Genomic DNA, 26,022 nt, shown 5'->3' with positions numbered 1-26,022 from the left:
AACACATTTTAGCAATTTTTAGAAGTTTTTAAACCACTCACTCTCCCACACCAAAGCCCATAGAGAAAACCAGTGATTTTAGCTCACAGGGACACAGGAGCTGCAGGTCTACTGCTGCCTCGTGTGGTCCCTTTGTGTCACTGAGGTCAATCTGAACAAAGGATTTCAAACACTGAATTCACAAAATAAGACATTTGAAGTTAGTGATGGAGGCAGCAGTGGATCAACAGCTCCGTTTTGGCAGACTGAAGACGCCACGAGTGACATTCTATTGTTTATGTGTCTGTTCTATTTTTGCTCATAAATAGTTTGTTGGCCCTTAAGTTACGGAAACAATGAGGCGTTTTAAGTCGTGGTGTTTTTCTGTTCAGCTGATAGAATTTGACACCTGTCATCTGGACACTGGACGCTGGCTTGAAGACATCCAACAGCGTCTGTGCTCAGTGAGCAGCCAGACGTCAGCTGAGGACAGACTGCACTCGGCACAGGTGAGGGTCGTTTTCATTAGAAAAGTCCACAAAATAAAGATTAAATATACAAAGAAATACAACATATTTGAAAAGATTAGATAGTTTTCTCAGATGTTTAACATTTGATCAGGACAGTTTTTTTCAAATATGCTTTAAAACTGCTGCAGGTGGATTTGTTGTGAAGGAATATGTTTGTTTTTTGTTTTCTTCTGCCCTCTTGTGGTAAAACAGTGCTATTGCACTGTAGTCACAGCCAAAGGGGTTTGTAGTTTTTTTTGTCAGTGAAGTTTTAGATGTCTATAGCACAACGTTTGTAAATCCTTTATGCTTGTGCATACGTGTTTATAGGTATATGTTTGTGAATCCTTGTATGAATAAAGGTTAAATCAAATCAAACAGATAACAGGTATAAATAATCAGATATGTGTAAAATGTATTCATTTTCTCATTTAATTATGAATTGTTTGGTTCATAAAATGTTAGAAAATGATGAATTTTGTTAAATGGAGCCAAGAAACCAGAAACAAAGAAAAATGTCTGCAGGACATCATGAGCTGCAAACCTGAAGGAGACTCCAGGCTCCAGGAGCTGAGGAGACGAGGACAGAGTCTGTGCAGTCTGGACGTCGACGACGACCAAAAAAGACGAGTGGAGGAGCAGGTGAGAGCCGCCGAGGGGCGGTGGGCCGGAGCCGTGCGGGATGCCAAAGAGACTCTGGAGAGGGCGGAGAAGCAGTGTTCGCTGGAGGGTCAGCTGAGGGACTACGAGGTCCAGAGAGAGAGCACCAGAGTCTGGCTGCAGGACAAGCAGCAGAGCCTGGTCGCCCTGGAGAGTCAGAGGGATCCAGAGAAGATCATCGTCACTGCGCAGGTCAGTCGGCGTGAATCACTTACAGACGACGTCTGTGACAGAGGAATCTGTGAATATGTGTTTGTAACGCTGCGACTTCCACAGACGATCCTGAGCTCCAAACCCGAGGGAGACGCCAAGCTGACGGAGCTGAGGAGACGCAGCCAGAGTCTGTCTGACCAGCAGGACGTGGAGGACGACGTGAAGCGGGAGGCCCGGCGGACGACGGAGGACTCCGAGGAGCAGTGGAGGACGGTGCTGCAGAGCGCTGAGAGCAGCCTCGGCAAGGCCGAGGTCCAATACTCGCTCTCCAGGGAGGCGGAGGCCTTGTGCTTCCAGGCCGAGAGCACCAAGGCCTGGGTCCAAGACCTGCAGGAAGAGGCCGACGCCAAGGGCAGAGGCCCTCGGGGAAGTCAGGCTCAGATAGAGGACCGACTCAACACTGCACAGGTACAACATCAAAGACCAGATCATGACTCTGTAATGTCATCAAATGAATAACATGTGTCACGACTGTATCTTTAGATCATCTTAAGCTCCAGGTGCAACGCCGAGGCTCGCGTGGCCGAGCTGAAGAGACGAGTGCAGAGTCTCTGTGAGCACAAAGACCTGGAGGACGAGAAGAGGCTGGAGGTGGAGCAGACGGTCGGAGACATCGAGGAGCAGTGGAGGACACTCCTTCAGGCTGCCGAGGACACGCAGAGGTGCAGATTCAGGACATTTGTGTTTTGGTTTTAAAACTGAAGATTTTCTTTGGAAGATTCCATTTTCACACTAGAATCTTGTATGAAAGTGCATAAAGATACAGAAACACTAATATATTGCTGCACTGTGATCCGTCAGTGATGTTCTTGCAAAATCAATTTGCCGTAAAAATATTCACATTTAAGAAGCTGAAAAATGATCCAAAAATCATTGAATCAGTAGAAGCTGGACTTGACTTTTCACCCTTTCATTCAAGATTCAATGTTGTTGAGAAAACTTCAATTGATGACACCCATGTTTCCCATTGTTGTTTCTTGTCCTCAGAGAGTTGAAGGACGTCGTGGAGCGCCAGACGTCCTGTCGCTACAAGCGCGTCCAGGCCGAGTCGCGTCTCTCTGAGATCCAGGCGCAGGCGTCCGCGCTGCCGCGGCTCTTTCCCTGGCCGGGCCTGGGAGAGCGGAGGCAGGCGGTGGAGAGGGCGCGGGGGCTGCTGGAGCAGAGCACGGCGCTGGCTCCTGTGCTCGCACGCGTTCGCGCTCAGGTGACGCCAAACGCACATTTATATGTTTAAGCAAATGAAAGGAGCGTGAAGGCCAACGGACAGATACAAAAAACACAAGTGGAATCTTTAAAGAACAAGATGAGAGATGCACTTATGTGACAAACACACAAAAGAATACAAATTACATTACAAAGAATATTTAAATACCAGAGTTTTTACATTTTTCTATGTCTTTAATTAGGTTAAAAGAAACTGTAAATTAGTTCAATGCGATATAGAGTCTCTAATATCCTCTTTTCACAACTAATAGACAATCTGATGAAACAGTTCTTTTTCTCACCGATTTAAACACCTGAGCAAAAACTACTCAAAAATGTTTCGATCGGATTGAATATATGAAATTTTAAATAACGTCAAAGTTGGCTTGGCTCCTTTTTATGAACAAAAAGAAAAGAAAAATCTGATCTGACCTGATCTGGGTTAACGGAGAATCATGAATGTGTTTCATCAGGCAGCAGAACTGTTTGAGGTCACTCAGGATCCAGACTGGGCCGACGCGTCCTGGTCGACCGGGGAGGAGACGACGATCCCCGCTCTGCTCAAAGAGCTGACGGTGAGTCCAGTTATCATCATCATCGTCGTCTCTCCTGATCTTCAGTCACCTGTCTTTTAAAGATGGCAAATGATCACGACCCAAATCACAATAAAAAATGTTAGTGATTGATTTGCAGACGTATTTATTCACACGGTAGACAAATCACTTCACTATGATGTAAACACAATACAGACTGTTATACGAACTGGTAATGACACATGATTATGATGAAATTATTTACATAAATACTCACAAATGTTATATATATTATGCAGTCATGACAAAGATAAAGACATAAATAAGAACATATATATATATATATGTTCTTATTTGTGTGAAATGTTCATGAACTGGCAACGACCTCAAATGTCCGTTTTTTTATTTATTTAAGTGTACTGTCACAGAGAATCAGAGAAACTATGAAATACTCAGTTTTTTTGAGAAATTCATGTATTAATCTGGATTAATCAATTCGTCCATATGTAAGAAAATGTTGATTAAAAACCTCAAATCATTGCTGTTCTCAAATGTCTTAATGTTTAATGATTGTCTTTGTTGTATTGAGCAAAGAAACGGGAAACTGTTCACATTAAAGAAGCTGAAAAATCACGAGGAGTAACATGTAAACTCGTCTGCTTCTGCTCCAGGAAACGGTGGCGCTCATGGTGCAGGGCGTCATGACGGAGAGACAGTGCACTCAGCTGGTGGAGCAGCATGAAGCAGCTCAGGACTGGCTGAGGGAACACGTCAAAGGCCTGGAAGAACCTCCGGCCGACAGACAGGGTCTGCACAACACTGTCAACACGCTGAAGGTCAGAACACACACACTTGATCTGTGAAGATACACAAACACCAAATACTGCAGTATGTTCCTTGGCCGATCAAGATTTGGGCTGCACCTTTTCTTCTGCCTGTGATGTTCTGTATGTCCATGATCCGGATCCTCCGCGTGTTTCCGTTGTCAGGCTTTGCTGCAGACGGTGGAGCGGGAGCACAGAGAGATGAAGGAGCTGGACTCGGCCAGAGACGACCTGCTCAGCCTGTGCACGCCCGGCGGCCGCGCCGCTCTCGCCCTGAACGTCGGCCACCTCCACGACCTCTGCGCCGCCTCGGAGCAGGAGGTGAGGAGGCGGCTGGCGCTCTGCGAGTCCCGTCTGGAAGGACTGGAGCTGCAGCTGGACCAGAGGAGCCGGGAGCTGAAGGAGAGGGCGGCGGCGCTGCAGTGGGAGCTGCGCTCTCTGGACCAGGCGCTCACCTACAGTGAACCGCAGAACAACATTGCTCAGCTTCAGCAGCACTGGAGCAGCCTGCAGGTGATTATAACAACACACAACATCATTATGGATACAGTGACAGCCAAGCCTCAAAATGTCTGTCTGGACTTTTAGACTTATTTTAACCATAAAAGTGCCAGAAAATGTCCTGTGCCCATTTTTTCCAGAAATAACTTTCAATATTTGGCAGTTATTTACAATGAAATGCATGTTAAAATAGTGTATTAACAGTTTAAAATGAAGTGTTATTTAAAAGTACACAAACACCAGATTGTGCGTGTTAAATTTGAAATTTGAACAGTATAACACATCATTTTTTTGAGTCTCTCAATATTTAAAAACAGGCCAAAAATTTTTTCCGTATAATAAAAAGCTGAAGGAATAACAACAGGTTTTGAAAAATGCCGAGAAGTGGACCGAGAGCTGAACGAGGGAGGCAGAGTGGCCATCAGTGCAGGGGGCGTGGTCTGGTAGTGAAATCTGACACCAAGTTGTAGCCTCTCAAACGTTCACACCGCACTTCAAGCTGTGGCGAGAGAAAGACGACGTTGTGACAGCTCCGGCGTTTATAAAAGGGGGCGGAGTCTGGGGGACAACAAACCTCTAGCTGATTAGACTAGAGACACAAATGTGTATGCGGTAGCTGCTGTTTGAGCAGAAAGAGGCTGTAGATGCACTGATTTAGGGCCTTAATCGAAATGAATCCAACTATTTTGATAATCGGTTTGAGTGTTTTCTGATTTTTTTCTAGCGTCTTAAATGTGAATATTTTCTGGTTTCTTTGCTCCATATAACAAAGAAAACGTTAAAACTTCATCATTTTTGGTTTGTTTGGTTGTTGAGAAACAAACAGTCTGGGATTTTGTGGACCAAACAAATTAATCGAGAAAATAATCTACAGAATAAACGTTCACGCTATTACAGGCTCTGTGTCAGATTGTGGGGTTTATTGCTTCTCAGTCCACAGAGAATAACCTGCAGACATGTGAGTTTTCTTGTTAGTTTGATGCGTTTTTTTTTTGTCCTCCTCTCTCAGAACTGTGAGAAGTCGCTGGAAGATTTGGGCGTGAAAGTTCACGACCTCCGCGAGGAAGTGAGGTCAGCGCCGGACACCAGCGAGCTTCCTGCAGAAATAGTCCGAGTGGTGGAGTCTTTATGTCAACAACATGACAGGTGACCAGTGACGTGTTAAAAACTGTTGTCAGTATAATAATCCACACTTTTCCACACAGATTTTTAAAATCTAGGTAAGCCACGACGTTCTCAGCTAGGATTCTTCTATTTCAATTTAGTTTTCAATTATTTTCCAGTAAAAGGTCATGCTGCTCTGTTTTATCGGTTCCAGTGAAACACAGAATTCTCTTATATTTATTTATCTATGACTCATTTGAAGGATTCACAGTCGACGCAGTTATTTTCTTGTTAGTTTTCGGTTGCTATGCCGTGTTTTTATTTATTTTATTTCATCTCGTACGATGCATGCAGATACCATAAGAAATATGGTATGTTTACGTGTTTGATTGTGTCCACAGTTTGAAGTCCAGGCTGAATGAGCATCGAGGCACCTGCACCACAAACACAGTGCGCTGTCTAAGAGAGTGTCTGGATGCCCTGCAGCAGTGGAGTCAAAGCAAACCGTCACAGACCGTTTCCTCTGTGCAGGTTTCTTTCTTTAATTTGTTCTTTGACGTATATACATTGTCATCTGTATACTTTACACGCACAGATTTGTCTGACGTTAAAATGTTTTTCCTCCTGGTTTTAGGGGACGTTAGACGAGGGTGAAAAGTTGCAGGCCAGACTGCGGGAGGCGCTTTCTCATCACGAGTTTCTGACAGACTGCCTGACACCAGTTTTGTTTGTGAAACTGGAGAGAGACGGATCAGAAACACTCGGAGAAGCTGAGACTCATAAAAGCTCCCTCAACTGGAGCTTAAAGGTATTTGGACTTCCATTTTAAAACACAAGATGTTAAAATTTGACATACAAGTCTTGTTCTTATTCTAAAGTACATTTGTGGTAAATAATGCATGGTTCTCTCTGTATTTAAGGACCTTGAAGAAGAGGAGAAACAAAGACAACATGACCTTCAGTCCTCTGATGTCCAGTCCATTAGTCTGAAGAAGACAGGGACCTCTTTCGTGGCACCGCCAAGAAAAAGCAAGCGCTCTCCCGAGAAAAAAGCCCAAGTTAAGCTGCAAAAACCCATTCCATTAACAGGAGAATCCACATCTGCTGAGGACGTCTTGTCAGTTTCAGTTGAGGCTTTGCAAACTGAGACTTCAGCGCCAAAGCCTGACGTGACAGACTCCACGGAAGACGCCGAGACTGCCGCAGAGGAAACGTCAACATGGAAATCTGTTTCAGAAACCATCACCACCACTGAAGAGGCACAACTTAAAGGTTCAAAGCCCGATGTCACGGGTGAACCCAGTGAAGCTGCGGCCGGTGAACCCTCACTGATCCAGGACGTCACTGAAACCGTTGTTCAAGAAGAAACTACACCTGTACCATCCAGAAGAAAAACCAAAACCAAAACCACTGTCTCATCCAGACCACTTATTCTGGACGGGACAAGGATTCCTGACCCTGTAAAAACTGATGTTGAGGATGAACTCACCAAGAAAGTTCATGAGATCCCAGAATCACTCACAGAGCAAGTAAAGACAACGGCAGAGCCCGGGCAATCTGGTGAAGAGGCAATGAGTCTAGAAGTGTCCCAGGCAATCACGGATGCAGAAACTAAACAGTTAAAGGATGATTTTGAAAGTCCAACTCTCCTGACTTCAGAGCCTGTCACGGAAACAGATGCAGAACAACCCAAGTCTGGTCTTCAAACACAAGAGTTGGAGAGTTCAGAACTTTCCACAGTTTCAGAGCCGTTTACTGCACAGACTTTAATTGCTGATTACTTTGAAGAGCTTCAGGAAACTAAGAAAGAACCTGACGACGGGGAAACTTCAATTGTGCAGGTAACAATAGAGTCGACTGAAACTGCTTCTGTGGAAGAACGTAGACTCTTGCCAAGTGAAAAACAGGTTGAAGACACCAAGACCGAAACACCTGAGGCTGATATTGTGGAGGAAAGTAAGGGTGTACCACCCAGAAAGAAGTATAAGAGTGGTGAGCCAGTGTCAGGAGCTGAGGAGTCTACATGTGTGGTCAAAGTATCAGAGAAGTTTTTAACCACAGAGTTTGTGCCAGGGCTACTAGAAAGGGCTGCTTCAGAGACAATTGAGATTTTACTACCTAAGCGAAAGTCAAAAGGTCCAACGCGTTCTCAGAAACACACAGATCAGCTGGCAACACACATGGAGGGGGAACCTGAAAGTCAACCATCTGACTTGAGTTTGAAGGAGCAAACTGAAAGTGCTGGTGTTGCTTCTCGAGATGAGGAACCTAAAGATAACAAGAAAGAATATGGCGACTTGAAGACGTCTTCAATTACAAAGGAGGTCACTGAGAGAACTGAAATGACTGTGAAGGAATATAAGCTTTCTCCAACTAAAAGAAGACCAAAGGGACCAAAGCTCTCCCCTGCACATGGTACCAAGGGGGTGGGAGATACCAAGCAACTGCCTGACAGCCAGGAGCCATCCAGAGAGCAAACTGAAAATGTTGTGGAAGGAATTGAATCACAGAGTCTTGAAGTCTCCACAGTTATGGAGAAAATGTCTCCCCACGATAGAACTGTTGGTGCAGAGGAACCTGAAAAGACTCCCATTGTCACAGAGTTTGGTGAAGGTCAAGCTGAATTTGTTGTTGTGGAAAAAAGTAAATTATCACCACCAAGGAGAAAGTCAAAGAGAACTGAGCTACCTCTAAAACCTGCTGACGATGAGACACCGCAGGCATTGGAGGAGCCAGAAGGTCAGAAACCTGTTGTGATTTCCAGTGTCCAAAAGGAAAAAGCTCTTGACATTCTCCCAGCATCTGATTCAGATAAATCAGCTGATGTGGCATCTGAACACATCACCGAAGCTGATCAAAAGTCCTCAACTCCAGATGAGGCCACAAGCCAGATCTTGCCAGCCAGAAGAAAGTCAAAAAGTCCAAACGTTTCTCCAGAACTTTCACCCATGGAGGAAACACAGGCTGTGGAAAAACTTGACAGTCAGAAAACTGAAGCTGCTATTGTGGAGGAACCTAAGGCTTTACCCAGCAGGAGGAAGTCAAAGAGTCCAAAGGTCTCTCCAGAAGCTCCTCGCAAGGAGGAAACACAGGCTATTGACCAAACTGATAGTCAGATAACTGAAGCTGCTATTGTAGAAGAACCTAAGGTTATACCCAAGAGGAAGTCAAAGAAAGGCCCCGACAGTCCAAAGCTATCTTCAACTGAACCAACTGGAATGACCGTTGAGGTAAAAGGAAAGCTGTCGCCATCGAAAAGAAAAACAAAGGTCCCAGAACTTTCTCCTGAAGTTGTCACTAAGGATGAGGCACAGATTGTAAAAGAGCCTGAACTACAGACATTGATGGAGCAAACTGAGACTGATGTTACAACAACTCGAGCACCAGTTTGTGACATTACTGTGGCTGCTGTTGTGGAGTTCAAGGAAGGTGGGAATGAGCTTGAAATCCATAAATCAACTTCAACTGGAGAGGCAGTCACTGAAGCAACGGAGATTACTGCTATTGACGAAAGTAAGGTCTTGCCCAGTAGAAGAAAGACAAAGAGTCCAAAAGTTTCTCCAGAACCTTCTCTAAAGGAGAAAAAACAGACCATGGAAAAGCCTGACAGTCAGATAACTGAAGCTGCTGTTGTGGAAGAACCTAAAGTCGTACCCAACACGAGGAAGTCAAAGAAAGTCCCTGCCAGTCCAAAGCCATCTTCAACTACAGAGGTGGATGCAGGAAAAACTGAAATAACTGTTGTTGAAAAAGGAAAGCTGTCACCAACCAAAAGAAAAACAAAGGCCCTTAAAGTTTCTCCAGAGCTTTTTGCCACAGTCCGAGCAAATACTAATGAAGAGTCTGAAAGTCAAATGCCATCTTCAGGTCCAGAGGACGTCACAGAATCAACTGATATTTCTATGATGGAAAAGGGAACACCAGATGTCACTGTTGTGGAAGAAACAATGCTAATACCGACTGAGGTTTGCACAGTCCCAGAGGCAGTCTCTGCTCCCGAAAGACCTGCTGAAGACGGCAAGAAGACATGCACTGATGACGAGAAGCCTGTCACAACTTCAGAGATCATCGCAGAGAAGACTGAAATTGCAATTGTGGAAGAAACTAAACCCATAAGCCAGGAAAAAGACATCAAGAGTGATATTACCCAGACGTTTGAGATAAAGCCAGTTCACCCAGTAGCTGAACGCGACTCCACTCAGACCACTACTCTTGAGTCAGAGGTGACAGAAATGAGCCCAACTGAGCAAGAAATAATAAAACTAAGTGAATCTATGAGTCATCTTAAACTTGTGGCAACCACACTGAAAAAACAGGATAAGGAACAAGTCTCTGATGAACCATTAAAACCATCTTACAAGGAAACATGTGTCATTGAAAAGTCTGAGAGTCAAATAACGGAAGCTGTGGTCATGGATGAACCTAAGGTTAAACCCAACAAAAGGAGGTCAAAGAAGAGTGCTAATGGTAAGAAGCCATCTTCAGTGGTCACAACACTGACCAAAATGACTGAGGTGGAAAAAGAAATTCTTTCACCAGAAGTTTCCTTCGAACTTGCCAATAAGGATCAGATTCCGACTGAGAAGATAGAAGATCAGATGTCATCCAAAATGCAAACCGATGTTGCTGTCGTGGAAGAAACCACGCTTTTGACAGGAGAAATATCAAACACTTTTGAGGTTTGTGCAGTTCCAGAGGTAGTCTGTGACCTTGAAAGGCCTACTGATGTAGAAGATAAAGAGTCTACAAAAGAACTTGACATTGTGGAATCTGCAGAGGTTGCTACGGAAAAGTCGGAAACTGCGGATGTGGAAGAAGCTAAACCCACAAGTCAGGGGGTCACTAATCTTGTTACGTCGATTGCCCGTCAGTTAATAGAAACTGCAGGGGAGATTCAAACTTCTCTAGTAGACATGATCATTTCTCAAGTTGGAGTTTCAGATGCGAATCGGGAAGTTAGAAAAGAGGTTGTGGTACCGACTGCAGATACTCACCAACCTCAACTGGAGAGTCCTACTTCTCATCCTCAAGATGAACCCCTGGAGTCTAAAGGTGACTCTAAAAAGGCCTTAGACCAAACCATAGATGCACCACATGAATCAGAAGACATTGACAACTTACTGAAAGAGACAACAGAAATTCAGAGGAGATATTTGATACTCGATGTGACTCGAACCACCCAGGCACAGGAGATAAAGCCAGGCCACCCTGAAGCTGAAGGAGACACCACTCATGAGGCAGAGGCAGATGTGACACTAATAAGCCCAACTGAGCAACAGATCATCCAACTAAGTGAATCCATGAGTCATCTTAAGCTCATTGAAACCACAAAGAAAAAAGATAAAGTGGACAAGAAACATGGTGTCATTCTACAACTCGATAAAGAAGAGACGGCAAAGGAGCCAAAATTAGACATCACTGAAACGAGTACAGAGAGGGAAGAAGGGCCAGAAAAGAAAGAACGGACTAGTCCTGATAAGCCTGGGGTTGGTGTAACTGAGATAAATGTTCAAGTCAGCAAAACTGAATACAGTGTCCAAGAACAGCCTTCTACACTGTTGCTACATGACGTAGACAAACCACCCAAAAGCTTGGATGAAAACACTTCCATTGAGAAAATCCACACAGAGCCTGAAGTATGCGTTATACAACTAGATGTACAGACCACGACAGAGGCGCAACAGCCAATAATAAATATTCAAACAAATGCCCAAGAAGAAAAAGAGCCAGGAGTCAATGCTCTGATTACTGTTGATGTTAAACCAGAAGACACCGCAGGTGGGGTCGTTGAGATTAAGGTGCAAGAAAGAAAAGTTGAAAGTCAAACCAATGTGGTTCAAATGGACTCAGCTCCGCCTGCTGAATCGCTTCAAGCATGTGACACAGAGCAAGAAGTCACAGAAACAAGCATGCATGAGGAAAGCAGGAGTGAAATGGTGACCTTGAAATCCAAAGAGGAAAAACCAAAAGAAATGCATCCTGAAACATCAATACATGTAACCAAGAGCCTGGATGAAAAGATGGTGACGACTCATGTGGAGCGTGAAATACGCGTCATACAACTCGATATGCCGACCACTTTTGAGGAGCACGAAAAAACACATGTCAAGATAACCAAAGAGCTAAAGACAGATGTACAGACACAGAGCGACAACGGGCCTCCAAACAAAGATGAGACTGTGGCTGACGAGCACTCAGAAGGTGCTGCCGAAAAGACAAAAGAAATCAAGTCAGTCACTGAGGTCATCATAAAGGACCACAAAATCACATGTGTTGCAATGACAGAGGAGCCAGGCACTGAAAGAGAACAGACTACTGCCCTTAGTGAAACAGTTCCACAAGACAAAGAAAATGAAGATCAGACTGATGGGGAGGTGCCCATGGTAGAAGTGAGGGTAGAGAAACTTGACAAGGAAGAACCACAGGAGGCTCAAGAAACCATTTGTGTCATCACACCTAAAGAACCACAGGCAGATGAAGATGCATCTCTGAGTCTGGATGAAACATCTGTTATTGAGGAAAAAGTGGACATTGAGCCTGAAGTGTGTGTTGTACAACCTGGAATCACTTGTATCATCATGACAGAGGAGACAAGGATTGATGCAGAAGTGATCGCCCTTTCTGGAAAACTTCCAGACGACAAAGAAAAGCCAGATCAGACTGATGGCGAGGTGACCATAATAGAAGTGAGTGTTGAGAAACTTGACAACGATGAGCCACTAAAGCCTGACAAAACAGTTTGTGTTACCACACCTAAAGAACCACAGGAAGACGAAGAAGGACCTCAGAGTCTGGATGAAACATCTGTTATTGAGGAGAAAGTCCTCATTGAGCCTGAAGTGTGTGTCGTACAACCTGGGATTACCTGTATTGTCACCACAGAGGGGACAAGGATTGACAAAGAAAAGCCAGATCAGGCTGATGGCGAGGTGACCATGATTGAATTGAGGGTTGAGAAACTTGACAAGAATGAGCCACCGGAGGCTGATGAAACAATTTGTGTTATAGTTGCTGAAAAGCAAGAGGATGGAACTCAGAGTGATGCCATCGAGCCATCATCTGTTGATTTATCAGCAGCTCAACTGAATAAGACATTGCCAGAAATTACCTTGCCTGAGCAGGAATTTATCAAAGAAGGACATGCGCAACTGTTGGAACCTAAAATGCATGATGTATCCAAGAGCCAGGATGTAAAATCTGAGAGTGAACATGAACTCAAAACTGTCACAACTGAAAAGGACCCAGCACTGGAATCAAGTATCCAGTTGGAGACGGTTACAGAAAGCAAGGAGATGATTCCCACAGATTTTCAGCCTGACAACTCGACAGTGGAGATGAGCATGGTAGAAGAGAAAGACAAAGCAGCTGAATCTCTGCCTGAACTTGGTGTCACCGATGAAGCTCAAACTGACAAAGACAAAACAGATGCAACAGAAAAAGAGGAGGAGCCAGCGAGACCCATTCAGGATCAACAGACGAAAACAGGGGCCGAAGTAGATCTACAAGATATTCCGTTCCCTGTAGCCACCACTGATGAAGTCAAGATCCAGATGATTGATTCGTCAAAGGTAAGACATGATCTGATTTCTTACAAGACAAAGTATTCTGTGGTTTATTCTTTGCCTCTTTTAGGAAGTTCAGTTTATGAAATGGTACTTTTACACAATGAGATGACATAAAAATAAAAGACACGTTCTGTGCAGCACTTTGGCTGAGCAACGCAAATTTCTGAATCCGATTATGCAAATACAACCTTAGCAAGGAATTTGTGTAGTTCACTTTGGTAACAGAAAAAAACATTATGTCATGACAGCCAATTTGGATAAAGAGTCTTCCCTTGGCTCAACACAATATTTAAATGTAACCTCTCAGTAGAAATATTTTAGTAGTTTGCGGTTTGACAGAGTAATATTTCTTCAGAAGCTAATGTTTTTAATTTTTCATAATGAAGTTAAGTAGACCAGTGGTTCCCAAACTGTGCAGGGAGGTGAGGCATGGAAATGATGCATGTTGCACTAGCATGTGTGGATATGGTTGTGAAATGATTGGCAGGTATGTTTTTTGATTCTGCCTTCTTGAACATTCAAACAAATTCAATCCAACTGCTTCCTCTCTCTCGCTCTCCCTCTCTCTCTCTGTGCATACACAAAACTGATTCAACAACACTGTTTGGTTGTTGCAAACAGACATTCCGTACATCAATGCCGTATCCTGCACTTGTAAACTGGCAGACAGTAAATAGTCGATATTTTTCTAGTCCTGATGACCACTCAAAGCGCTCTACACTACAGTTTGGCCATTCACCAATTCACACCCACAAATTCAAACATTCATACCGTGCACGGACATACAGTGAGCAGCACTTTCTTCAGCACACAGGTATCATACCCATTCACAAGCTCACGACACTGTCATCAGGAGCAACGTAGGGTAAAGTGACTTGCCCAAGAGCACATCAGCGTTTAGACCAGTGGATCAAACCTTCAACTTTCCTGTTGAAAGCTCTTGTTTTTTCTTTCAAAGAAGTCAGTTGTTGATTTGTTGTCTTGTGTGTGGAGAATACAGACACACAGACCTGTGATGAAGAGAGACCACAGTGTGTTCTGTGGCTCAAAGGCTTCGCAGAAAAGGTTTGGGAACCACTGGTATCGACAGAGGAAGGGGGAGTAAGGAGAAAATCATAGTTCTCTTGTTCCAAGGAGTCACATTGTATTTATATCCGTTGTTATGTTGTTGTGCCCTGTTTGCTGCATGTAGTGTATGTGTTTGCACTCGCTAACATTATTTGCAGGTCCAGGATTCAGTTGAACTTAAGGCTTCTTAAAAAGCCTCCAATTTTATGAGATATTTACTGAGTATATATGGCAGAAAAAAAATTATGTTTTATTTCTCATGAATGTAAAGCAAACATCATCTCTGAGACATGTGTTACCTGTGTTACCAAAGGTGTCTGTGCTGGGTGAAACAAAGACAACGCTTGTAGATATTAGCAAACCTGAACAAGACCTCAAGCCTGGTGAGATGAAATTGATCCAAGTGGAGCGTCAAATACGCTTTATACAACTTGATATGCCCACCACTCTTGAGCAGCATTTGACATTTGTCAAGATAACAGAAGAGCCAAAGATGGATGTGGATACTTCAAAACCAAGAGAAACAGTGATGAAGACAGACCCCCAAGATCTTGAAGTGCAAGAAGACAAGTCTGCACAAGGTTTTTACAAAGGTTTGAAAAAAATACTAAGTGAAACACTTCCAGAAGATAAAGAAAGGCAAGAAAAGACTGACGGTGAGGTGACTGTGATCAAAGTGAGGGTTGAGAAACTTAACAAGGATGAGCCACTGGAGGCTGCTGTTATTGAGGAGAAAGTTCTCCCTGAGCCTGAAGTGTGTGTTGTACAACCTGGAATCACCTGTATTCTCACTACAGAGGTGACAAGGATTGATGAGGATAAGATCATCCTTACTGAAGTACTTCCAGATGACAAAGAAAAGCCAGATCACACTGATGGTGAGGTGACCACACTCGAAGTGAGAGTTGAGAAACTTGTCGATGAGGAGAAGCCAGATCACATTGATGGGGAGGTGACCACGCTTGATGTGAGGGTTGAGAAACTTGACAAGGATGAGCCACTGGAGGCTGCTGTTATTGAGGAGAAAGTTCTCCCTGAGCCTGAAGTGTGTGTTGTACAACCTGGAATCACCTGTATTCTCACTACAGAGGTGACAAGGATTGATGATGATAAGATCATCCTTACTGAAGTACTTCCAGATGACAAAGAAAAGCCAGATCACACTGATGGTGAGGTGACCACGCTCGAAGTGAGAGTTGAGAAACTTGTCGATGAGGAGAAGCCAGATCACATTGATGGGGAGGTGACCACGCTTGATGTGAGGGTTGAGAAACTTGACAAGGATGAGCCACTGGAGGCTGCTGTTATTGAGGAGAAAGTTCTCCCTGAGCCTGAAGTGTGTGTTGTACAACCTGGAATCACCTGTATTCTCACAACAGAGGTGACAAGGATTGACGAGGATAAGATCATCCTTACTGAAGAACTTCCAGATGACAAAGAAAAGCCAGATCACACTGATGGTGAGGTGACCACGCTCGAAGTGAGAGTTGAGAAACTTGTCGATGAGGAGAAGCCAGATCACATTGATGGGGAGGTGACCACGCTTGATGTGAGGGTTGAGAAACTTGACAAGGATGAGCCACTGGAGGCTGCTGTTATTGAGGAGAAAGTTCTCCCTGAGCCTGAAGTGTGTGTTGTACAACCTGGAATCACCTGTATTCTCACTACAGAGGTGACAAGGATTGATGAGGATAAGATCATCCTTACTGAAGAACTTCCAGATGACAAAGAAAAGCCAGATCACACTGATGGTGAGGTGACCACGCTCGAAGTGAGAGTTGAGAAACTTGTCGATGAGGAGAAGCCAGATCACATTGATGGGGAGGTGACCACGCTTGATGTGAGGGTTGAGAAACTTGACAAGGATGAGCCACTGGAGGCTGCTGTTATTGAGGAGAAAGTTCTCCCTGAGCCTGAAGTGTGTGTTGAGCAACCTGGAATCACCTGTATTCTCACAACAGAGGTGACAAGGATTGATAAGGATAAGATCATCCTTACTGATGAACTTCCAGATGACAAAGAAAAGCCAGATCACACTGATGGTGAGGTGACCACACTCGAAGTGAGGGTTGAGAAACTTGTCGATGAGGAGAAGCCAGATCACATTGATGGTGAGGTTACCACGCTCGAAGTGAGGGTTGAGAAACTTGACAAGGATGAGCCACTGGAGGCTGCTGTTATTGAGGAGAAAGTTCTCCCTGAGCCTGAAGTGTGTGTTGTACAACCTGGAATCACCTGTATTCTCACAACAGAGGTGACAAGGATTGATGAGGATAAGATCATCCTTACTGAAGAACTTCCAGATGACAAAGAAAAGCCAGATCACACTGATGGTGAGGTGACCACGCTCGAAGTGAGGGTTGAGAAACTTGTCGATGAGGAGAAGCCAGATCACATTGATGGGGAGGTGACCATGCTTGATGTGAGGGTTGAGAAACTTGACAAGGATGAGCCACTGGAAGCTGCTGTTATGGAGGAGAAAGTTCTCCCTGAGCCTGAAGTGTGTGTTGAGCAACCTGGAATCACCTGTATTCTCACTACAGAGGTGACAAGGATTGATGAGGATAAGACTATCCTACTGATGAACTTCCAGATGACAAAGAAAAGCCAGATCATCATTGATGGTGAGGTGACCACTGGGTTGAGGGTTGAGAAACTCTGTCGATGAGGGAAAAGCCAGGATCACATTGATGGGGAGGTGACCACGCCAAGTGAGGGTTGAGAAACTTGACAAGGATGAGCCACTAGAGGCTGCTGTTATTGAGGAGAAAGTTCTCCCTGAGCCTGAAGTGTGTGTTGAGCAACCTGGAATCACCTGTATTCTCACTACAGAGGTGACAAGGATTGATGAGGATAAGATCATCCTTACTGAAGTACTTCCAGATGACAAAGAAAAGCCAGATCACACTGATGGTGAGGTGACCACGCTCGAAGTGAGGGTTGATAAACTTGTCGATGAGGAGAAGCCAGATCACATTGATGGGGAGGTGACCATGCTTGATGTGAGGGTTGAGAAACTTGACAAGGATGAGCCACTGGAGGCTGCTGTTATTGAGGAGAATGTTCTCCCTGAGCATGAAGTGTGTGTAGTACAACCTGGAATCACATGTATTCTCACTACAGAGGTGACAAGGATTGATGAGGATAAGATCATCCTACTGAAGAACTCTAGATGACAAAGAAAAGCCAGGATTACACTGATGGTGAGGTGACCACGCCTGAAGTGAGAGAGCTGGAGAAACTTGTCGACAGTGAGCCAGATCACATTGGATGGGGAGGACCACGCTTGATGTGAGAGGGTTGAGAACCTTGACAAGGATGAGTCACTGAAGCTGCTGTTATGAGGAGAAAACCTCCTGAGCTCCGAAGTGTGTGTTGAGCACCTGAATCACCTGTATTCTCACAACAGAGGTGACAAGGATTGATAAGGATAAGATCATCCTGACCGAGAACTCCAGATGACAAAGAAAAGTCAGATCACACTGATGGTGAGGTGACCACACCTCAGAGGAGGGGTCTAGGGAACCACGATGAGGAGAAGCTAGATCAAGCTACCCACATGGTGAGGTTACCACCGGGTGAGGGTTGGAGAACTTGACAAGGATGAGCCACTGAGGCCATGTTATTGACTTCGAGCCTGAAGTGTATGTTGTACAACCTGGAATCACCTGTATTCTCACTACAGAGGTGACAAGGATTGATGATGATAAGATCATCCTTACTGAAGTACTTCCAGCTGACAAAGAAAAGCCAGATCACACTGATGGTGAGGTGACCACGCTCGAAGTGAGAGTTGAGAAACTTGTCGATGAGGAGAAGCCAGATCACATTGATGGGGAGGTGACCAAGCTTGATGTGAGGGTTGAGAAACTTGACAAGGATGAGCCACTGGAGGCTGCTGTTATTGAGGAGAAAGTTCTCCCTGAGCCAGAAGTGTGTGTTGAGCAACCTGGAATCACCTGTATTCTCACAACAGAGGTGACAAGGATTGATGAGGATAAGATCATCCTTACTGAAGAACTTCCAGATGACAAAGAAAAGCCAGATCACGCTGATGGTGAGGTGACCACGCTCGAAGTGAGCGTTGAGAAACTTGTCGATGAGGAGAAGCCAGAGCACATTGATGGGGAGGTGACCACACTCGAATTGAGTGTTGAGAAACTTGACAAGGATGAGCCACTGGAGGCTGCTGTTATTGAGGAGAAAGTTCTCCCTGAGCCTGAAGTGTGTGTTGAGCAACCTGGAATCACCTGTATTCTCACTACAGAGGTGACAAGGATTGATGAGGATAAGATCATCCTTACTGATGAACTTCCAGATGACAAAGAAAAGTCAGATCACACTGATGGTGAGGTGACCACACTCGTAGTGAGGGTTGAGAAACTTGTCGATGAGGAGAAGCCAGATCACACCGATGGTGAGGTTACCACGCTCGAAGTGAGGGTTGAGAAACTTGACGAGGATGAGCCACTGGAGGCTGCTGTTATTGAGGAGAAAGTTCTCCCTGAGCCTGAAGTGTGTGTTGAGCAACCTGGAATCACCTGTATTCTCACTACAGAGGTGACAAGGATTGACGAGGATAAGATCATCCTTACTGAAGAACTTCCAGATGACAAAGAAAAGCCAGATCACACTGATGGTGAGGTGACCACGCTCGAAGTGAGGGTTGAGAAACTTGTCGATGAGGAGGAGCCAGATCACATTGATGGGGAGGTGACCACACTTGATGTTAGGGTTGAGAAACTTGACAAGGATGAGCCACTGGAGGCTGCTGTTATTGAGGAGAAGGTTCTCCCTGAGCCTGAAGTGTGTGTTGAGCAACCTGGAATCACCTGTATTCTCACAACAGAGGTGACAAGGATTGACGAGGATAAGATCATCCTTACTGAAGAACTTCCAGATGACAAAGAAAAGCCAGATCACACTGATGGTGAGGTGACCACGCTCGAAGTGAGGGTTGAGAAACTTGTCGATGAGGAGGAGCCAGATCACATTGATGGGGAGGTGACCACGCTTGATGTGAGGGTTGAGAAACTTGACAAGGATGAGCCACTGGAGGCTGCTGTTATTGAGGAGAAAGTTCTCCCTGAGCCTGAAGTGTGTGTTGAGCAACCTGGAATCACCTGTATTCTCACAACAGAGGTGACAAGGATTGATGAGGATAAGATCATCCTTACTGATGAACTTCCAGATGACAAAGAAAAGCCAGATCACACTGATGGTGAGGTGACCACGCTCGAAGTGAGGGTTGAGAAACTTGTCGATGAGGAGAAGCCAGATCACACCGATGGTGAGGTTACCACGCTCGAAGTGAGGGTTGAGAAACTTGACGAGGATGAGCCACTGGAGGCTGCTGTTATTGAGGAGAAAGTTCTCCCTGAGCCTGAAGTGTGTGTTGAGCAACCTGGAATCACCTGTATTCTCACTACAGAGGTGACAAGGATTGATGAGGATAAGATCATCCTTACTGAAGTACTTCCAGATGACAAAGAAAAGCCAGATCACACTGATGGTGAGGTGACCACGCTCGAAGTGAGAGTTGAGAAACTTGTCGATGAGGAGAAGCCAGATCACATTGATGGGGAGGTGACCATGCTTGATGTGAGGGTTGAGAAACTTGACAAGGATGAGCCACTGGAGGCTGCTGTTATTGAGGAGAAAGTTCTCCCTGAGCATGAAGTGTGTGTAGTACAACCTGGAATCACATGTATTCTCACTACAGAGGTGACAAGGATTGATGAGGATAAGATCATCCTTACTGATGAACTTCCAGATGACAAAGAAAAGTCAGATCACACTGATGGTGAGGTGACCACACTCGTAGTGAGGGTTGAGAAACTTGTCGATGAGGAGAAGCCAGATCACACCGATGGTGAGGTTACCACGCTCGAAGTGAGGGTTGAGAAACTTGACGAGGATGAGCCACTGGAGGCTGCTGTTATTGAGGAGAAAGTTCTCCCTGAGCCTGAAGTGTGTGTTGTACAACCTGGAATCACCTGTATTCTCACAACAGAGGTGACAAGGATTGATGAGGATAAGATCATCCTTACTGATGAACTTCCAGATGACAAAGAAAAGCCAGATCACACTGATGGTGAGGTGACCACGCTCGAAGTGAGAGTTGAGAAACTTGTCGATGAGGAGAAGCCAGATCACATTGATGGGGAGGTGACCACGCTTGATGTGAGGGTTGAGAAACTTGACAAGGATGAGTCACTGGAAGCTGCTGTTATGGAGGAGAAAATTCTCCCTGAGCCTGAAGTGTGTGTTGAGCAACCTGGAATCACCTGTATTCTCACAACAGAGGTGACAAGGATTGATAAGGATAAGATCATCCTGACTGATGAACTTCCAGATGACAAAGAAAAGTCAGATCACACTGATGGTGAGGTGACCACACTCGTAGTGAGGGTTGAGAAACTTGTCGATGAGGAGAAGCCAGATCACACCGATGGTGAGGTTACCACGCTCGAAGTGAGGGTTGAGAAACTTGACAAGGATGAGCCACTGGAGGCTGCTGTTATTGAGGAGAAAGTTCTCCCTGAGCCTGAAGTGTGTGTTGAGCAACCTGGAATCACCTGTATTCTCACAACAGAGGTGACAAGGATTGATGAGGATAAGATCATCCTTACTGAAGAACTTCCAGATGACAAAGAAAAGCCAGATCACGCTGATGGTGAGGTGACCACGCTCGAAGTGAGGGTTGAGAAACTTGTCGATGAGGAGAAGCCAGAGCACATTGATGGGGAGGTGACCACACTCGAATTGAGTGTTGAGAAACTTGACAAGGATGAGCCACTGGAGGCTGCTGTTATTGAGGAGAAAGTTCTCCCTGAGCCTGAAGTGTGTGTTGAGCAACCTGGAATCACCTGTATTCTCACAACAGAGGTGACAAGGATTGATGAGGATAAGATCATCCTTACTGATGAACTTCCAGATGACAAAGAAAAGCCAGATCACACTGATGGTGAGGTGACCACACTCGAAGTGAGAGTTGAGAAACTTGTCAATGAGGAGAAGCCAGATCACATTGATGGGGAGGTGACCACGCTCGAAGTGAGGGTTGAGAAACTTGACAAGGATGAGCCACTGGAGGCTGCTGTTATTGAGGAGAAAGTTCTCCCTGAGCCTGAAGTGTGTGTTGTACAACCTGGAATCACCTGTATTCTCACTACAGAGGTGACAAGGATTGATGAGGATAAGATCATCCTTACTGAAGTACTTCCAGATGACAAAGAAAAGCCAGATCACACTGATGGTGAGGTGACCACGCTCGAAGTGAGGGTTGAGAAACTTGTCGATGAGGAGAAGCCAGATCACATTGATGCACCATGCTTGATGTGAGGGTTGAGAAACTTGACAAGGATGAGCCACTGGAGGCTGCTGTTATTGAGGAGAAAGTTCTCCCTGAGCCTGAAGTGTGTGTAGTACAACCTGGAATCACCTGTATTCTCACTACAGAGGTGACAAGGATTGATGAGGATAAGATCATCCTTACTGAAGTACTTCCAGATGACAAAGAAAAGCCAGATCACACTGATGGTGAGGTGACCACGCTCGAAGTGAGGGTTGAGAAACTTGTCGATGAGGAGAAGCCAGATCACATTGATGGGAGGTGACCACGCTTGATGTGAGGGTTGAGAAACTTGACAAGGATGAGCCACTGGAGGCTGCTGTTATTGAGGAGAAAGTTCTCCCTGAGCCTGAAGTGTGTGTTGAGCAACCTGGAATCACCTGTATTCTCACAACAGAGGTGACAAGGATTGATAAGGATAAGATCATCCTTACTGATGAACTTCCAGATGACAAAGAAAAGCCAGATCACACTGATGGTGAGGTGACCACACTCGAAGTGAGAGTTGAGAAACTTGTCAATGAGGAGAAGCCAGATCACATTGATGGGGAGGTGACCACGCTCGATGTGAGGGTTGAGAAACTTGACAAGGATGAGCCACTGGAGGCTGCTGTTATTGAGGAGAAAGTTCTCCCTGAGCCTGAAGTGTGTGTTGTACAACCTGGAATCACCTGTATTCTCACTACAGAGGTGACAAGGATTGATGAGGATAAGATCATCCTTACTGAAGTACTTCCAGATGACAAAGAAAAGCCAGATCACACTGATGGTGAGGTGACCACGCTCGAAGTGAGGGTTGAGAAACTTGTCGATGAGGAGAAGCCAGATCACATTGATGGGGAGGTGACCATGCTTGATGTGAGGGTTGAGAAACTTGACAAGGATGAGCCACTGGAGGCTGCTGTTATTGAGGAGAAGTTCTCCCTGAGCTGAAGTGTGTGTACAACCTGGGAACATGTATTCTCACTACAGAGGTGACAAGGATTGATGAGGATAAGATCATCCTTACTGATGAACTTCCAGATGACAAAGAAAAGTCAGATCACACTGATGGTGAGGTGACCACACTCGTAGTGAGGGTTGAGAAACTTGTCGATGAGGAGAAGCCAGATCACATTGATGGTGAGGTTACCACGCTCGAAGTGAGGGTTGAGAAACTTGACAAGGATGAGCCACTGGAGGCTGCTGTTATTGAGGAGAAAGTTCTCCCTGAGCCTGAAGTGTGTGTTGTACAACCTGGAATCACCTGTATTCTCACTACAGAGGTGACAAGGATTGATGAGGATAAGATCATCCTTACTGAAGTACTTCCAGATGACAAAGAAAAGCCAGATCACACTGATGGTGAGGTGACCACGCTCGAAGTGAGAGTTGAGAAACTTGTCGATGAGGAGAAGCCAGATCACATTGATGGGGAGGTGACCACGCTTGATGTGAGGGTTGAGAAACTTGACAAGGATGAGCCACTGGAGGCTGCTGTTATTGAGGAGAAAGTTCTCCCTGAGCCTGAAGTGTGTGTTGAGCAACCTGGAATCACCTGTATTCTCACAACAGAGGTGACAAGGATTGATAAGGATAAGATCATCCTTACTGATGAACTTCCAGATGACAAAGAAAAGTCAGATCACACTGATGGTGAGGTGACCACACTCGTAGTGAGGGTTGAGAAACTTGTCGATGAGGAGAAGCCAGATCACACCGATGGTGAGGTTACCACATTCGAAGTGAGGGTTGAGAAACTTGACGAGGATGAGCCACTGGAGGCTGCTGTTATTGAAGAGAAAGTTCTCCCTGAGCCTGAAGTGTGTGTTGTACAACCTGGAATCACCTGTATTCTCACAACAGAGGTGACAAGGATTGACGAGGATAAGATCATCCTTACTGATGAACTTCCAGATGACAAAGAAAAGCCAGATCACACTGATGGTGAGGTGACCACACTCGAAGTGAGAGTTGAGAAACTTGTCGATGAGGAGAAGCCAGATCACATTGATGGGGAGGTGACCACGCTTGATGTGAGGGTTGAGAAACTTGACAAGGATGAGCCACTGGAGGCTGCTGTTATTGAGGAGAAAGTTCTCCCTGAGCCTGAAGTGTGTGTTATACAACCTGGAATCACCTGTATTCCCATGACAGAGGGGACAGTGATTAATGCAGAAAAGATCATCCTTACTCGAGAACTTCCAGACGACAAAGAAAAGCCAGATCAGACTGATGGTGAGATGACCATGATTGAATTGAGCGTTGAGAAACTTGATAAGGATCAGCCACAGGAGGCTGATGAAACAAAAGGACCAAATATTGACCAAGATGCACCTCTGAGTTTGGATGAAATGTCTGATAATGTGGTGGAAATTATAGATTCCATTAAAAAGGACCAAGAAATCACATATGTTACCCTGACCACTGTGCGTAGGATTGAAAGTGAAAAGAGTGAAATAGTTCCAGAAGACATAGAAAAGCCAGATCAGCGTGATGGTTACGTGGATGAGCCACAGGAGGCTGATCAAACAATTTTTGTCACAACGACAACAGGACCAAAAATAGTTGCACCTCAGAATCTGGATGAAACATCTGTTATTGAAGAGAAAATCCACATGGACCATGAATCTGATGCACAGGCCACTACAGAGGATAAGGAATTCTCCCATGTTGATCTTACACTGGAGGCTAGCACTGACACAGAACAGACAGAAAAGCCTGAGAAACTTCAAATGGATGAGCCAAAGATGGCTGATGAACCCATATGTGATACCATTTGTGTCATCACACTAAAAGAACCACAGGTTTATCAAGATGCACCCCAGAGTCTGGATGAATTGTCTGTTAGTGAGGACCAAATCAACATCAAGCCTGAAGTATGTGTTGTACAACCTGAGACACGGATCATCATAACAGAGCATGAAATCACATATGTTCCAGTGACAAAGGAGGCAATATTCTCTGAACAAGACCTTAAGGATTTTGAAGTACAAGAAGAGAAGGGTGAAGTTTATACAGATGATTTTCATGATGCAATTCAGAGTCTGGATGAAACATCCGTCACAACAGCAGAGGAGGCAATGATTGGTACAGAGCAGACAAGTGTTCTCAGTGAAAAGATGGCAGAAGATGATGTGACCATGGTTGAGACACATGACATGACACATGACATGCACAAGCCAGAGATGGCTGATGGAACCACTTGTGTTAGGATCGCAAAAGGACCAAAGATAGAAAAAGTTCAGGCAAGTATTACACGTAAAACCTTGCCAGAAAGCAAACATAAGACAACAACTGACGTTCTTCATCTCAAGGAGGCAAGAGTTCACATGCATGAGACGCAGGGGGATGCAATTCAGAGTGACACAACTGAACCATCCTCTGTTGATTTATCAGCAAATCAGCCTTTAAGCCTGGATGACACGTCTGTTTGTGTGGAGATAATTATCAAGGCCATTATAAAGAAGCATGAAATGACATATGTTACAGTAACAAGGGAGTCAATAATTGATACAAAACAGACATGTGCCCTGAATGTACCAGAAGATAAAGTAAAGCCAGCACACTCTGCTATTAAGATGACTGTTCTGGAAGTGAAGGTTGAGACAAATGACATGAATGAGTCACAGAAGTCTGTTGACACGACAGCAGTAGGACCAAAAACTGATATCATTCCAAAGATTTCCGAGGCGGAAAAAAGACCAGAAAACAAAGCTAGGACCAGAGCTGATGTTCTGTCAGGGGAGAGTACAGTGAAGTTGAGAGTGGATGTGCGAAAAAGCAGTGTGGAAAAGCAAGAGGATGCAGTTCAGAGTGACTCCACAGAACCTTTTGGCGTTGATTTGTCAGCAGCTGAGACATTTACAGCAACAGAAATGAACTTATGTGAGAGAAACATCACAAAACCAAGAGAAACTGTGATTAAGATCAGCCTCACAGATCGTGAAGTGCAAGAGGGGCACTCTGAGGTTTCTACAGAAGATGTTCATGATGCACCTCAAAGTCTGGATGAACCACCTGACAGTTTGAAGGCCAGAGAACATGAAAGCACGTGTGATACAGTCACAAAGGAGCCAAGGATTGATAAGGATCAGACAAGTGTCTTGAGTGAAAAAGTACCAGAAGACAAAGAAAAGCCAGAACCGACTGCTGGTGAGATGACCGTGGTAGAAGTCAAGGTTGAGAATACTGATGATTCACAAAAGATATTAGATGAAAAACCTGAAACAGTGGATGAAATCCACAAGGAGGATGAAAACATTTCTGTCCCAACAGTCGAAGATGTAAAGATAGACATCATTGAAACAAGTGTGATGTGTGAAAGCTTGCCAAAAGAAAGCAAAGTCAAGACAACAGCTGAGATTCATTCTGAGGAGACCAGAGTTGAAGGTGAGAAGAAGAGACTGATCCAGGGACAACGAGGAGAAACAAGAGTCAAAGTAGAGCAACAAGATATTCTACTCCTAGAAACAACCACCAGTGAAGGCAAGCTTCAGAGCTTAGGTCTTCGAAAGGTAAGACGAGATC

At 44.9% G+C, this 26,022-nt stretch overlaps 1 protein-coding gene across 1 annotated transcript in view; it reads left to right on the top strand.

Moving 5' to 3' along the window:
- Nucleotides 1-26,022, top strand: part of LOC122783437 — a 58,070-nt gene that overhangs the window by 16,275 nt on the left and 15,773 nt on the right. The window contains exons 24-40 of the mRNA XM_044048230.1: nucleotides 372-488; nucleotides 1,014-1,340; nucleotides 1,425-1,769; nucleotides 1,845-2,023; nucleotides 2,349-2,565; nucleotides 3,038-3,139; nucleotides 3,769-3,933; nucleotides 4,087-4,434; nucleotides 5,432-5,568; nucleotides 5,928-6,057; nucleotides 6,161-6,334; nucleotides 6,447-13,094; nucleotides 14,473-15,037; nucleotides 17,648-17,652; nucleotides 17,931-18,872; nucleotides 19,095-21,479; nucleotides 22,920-26,009. Coding sequence (XP_043904165.1) covers nucleotides 372-488; nucleotides 1,014-1,340; nucleotides 1,425-1,769; nucleotides 1,845-2,023; nucleotides 2,349-2,565; nucleotides 3,038-3,139; nucleotides 3,769-3,933; nucleotides 4,087-4,434; nucleotides 5,432-5,568; nucleotides 5,928-6,057; nucleotides 6,161-6,334; nucleotides 6,447-13,094; nucleotides 14,473-15,037; nucleotides 17,648-17,652; nucleotides 17,931-18,872; nucleotides 19,095-21,479; nucleotides 22,920-26,009 — 15,876 coding nt within the window. The remainder of the gene's footprint in view (nucleotides 1-371; nucleotides 489-1,013; nucleotides 1,341-1,424; nucleotides 1,770-1,844; nucleotides 2,024-2,348; nucleotides 2,566-3,037; nucleotides 3,140-3,768; nucleotides 3,934-4,086; nucleotides 4,435-5,431; nucleotides 5,569-5,927; nucleotides 6,058-6,160; nucleotides 6,335-6,446; nucleotides 13,095-14,472; nucleotides 15,038-17,647; nucleotides 17,653-17,930; nucleotides 18,873-19,094; nucleotides 21,480-22,919; nucleotides 26,010-26,022) is intronic.

The sequence above is a fragment of the Solea senegalensis genome, linkage group LG16 (assembly GCF_019176455.1).
Source record: "Solea senegalensis isolate Sse05_10M linkage group LG16, IFAPA_SoseM_1, whole genome shotgun sequence".
NCBI lineage: Eukaryota > Metazoa > Chordata > Actinopteri > Pleuronectiformes > Soleidae > Solea > Solea senegalensis.
Note: the sequence above shows the minus strand (reverse complement) of the source record. Positions and strands in the feature narration are given on the sequence as shown.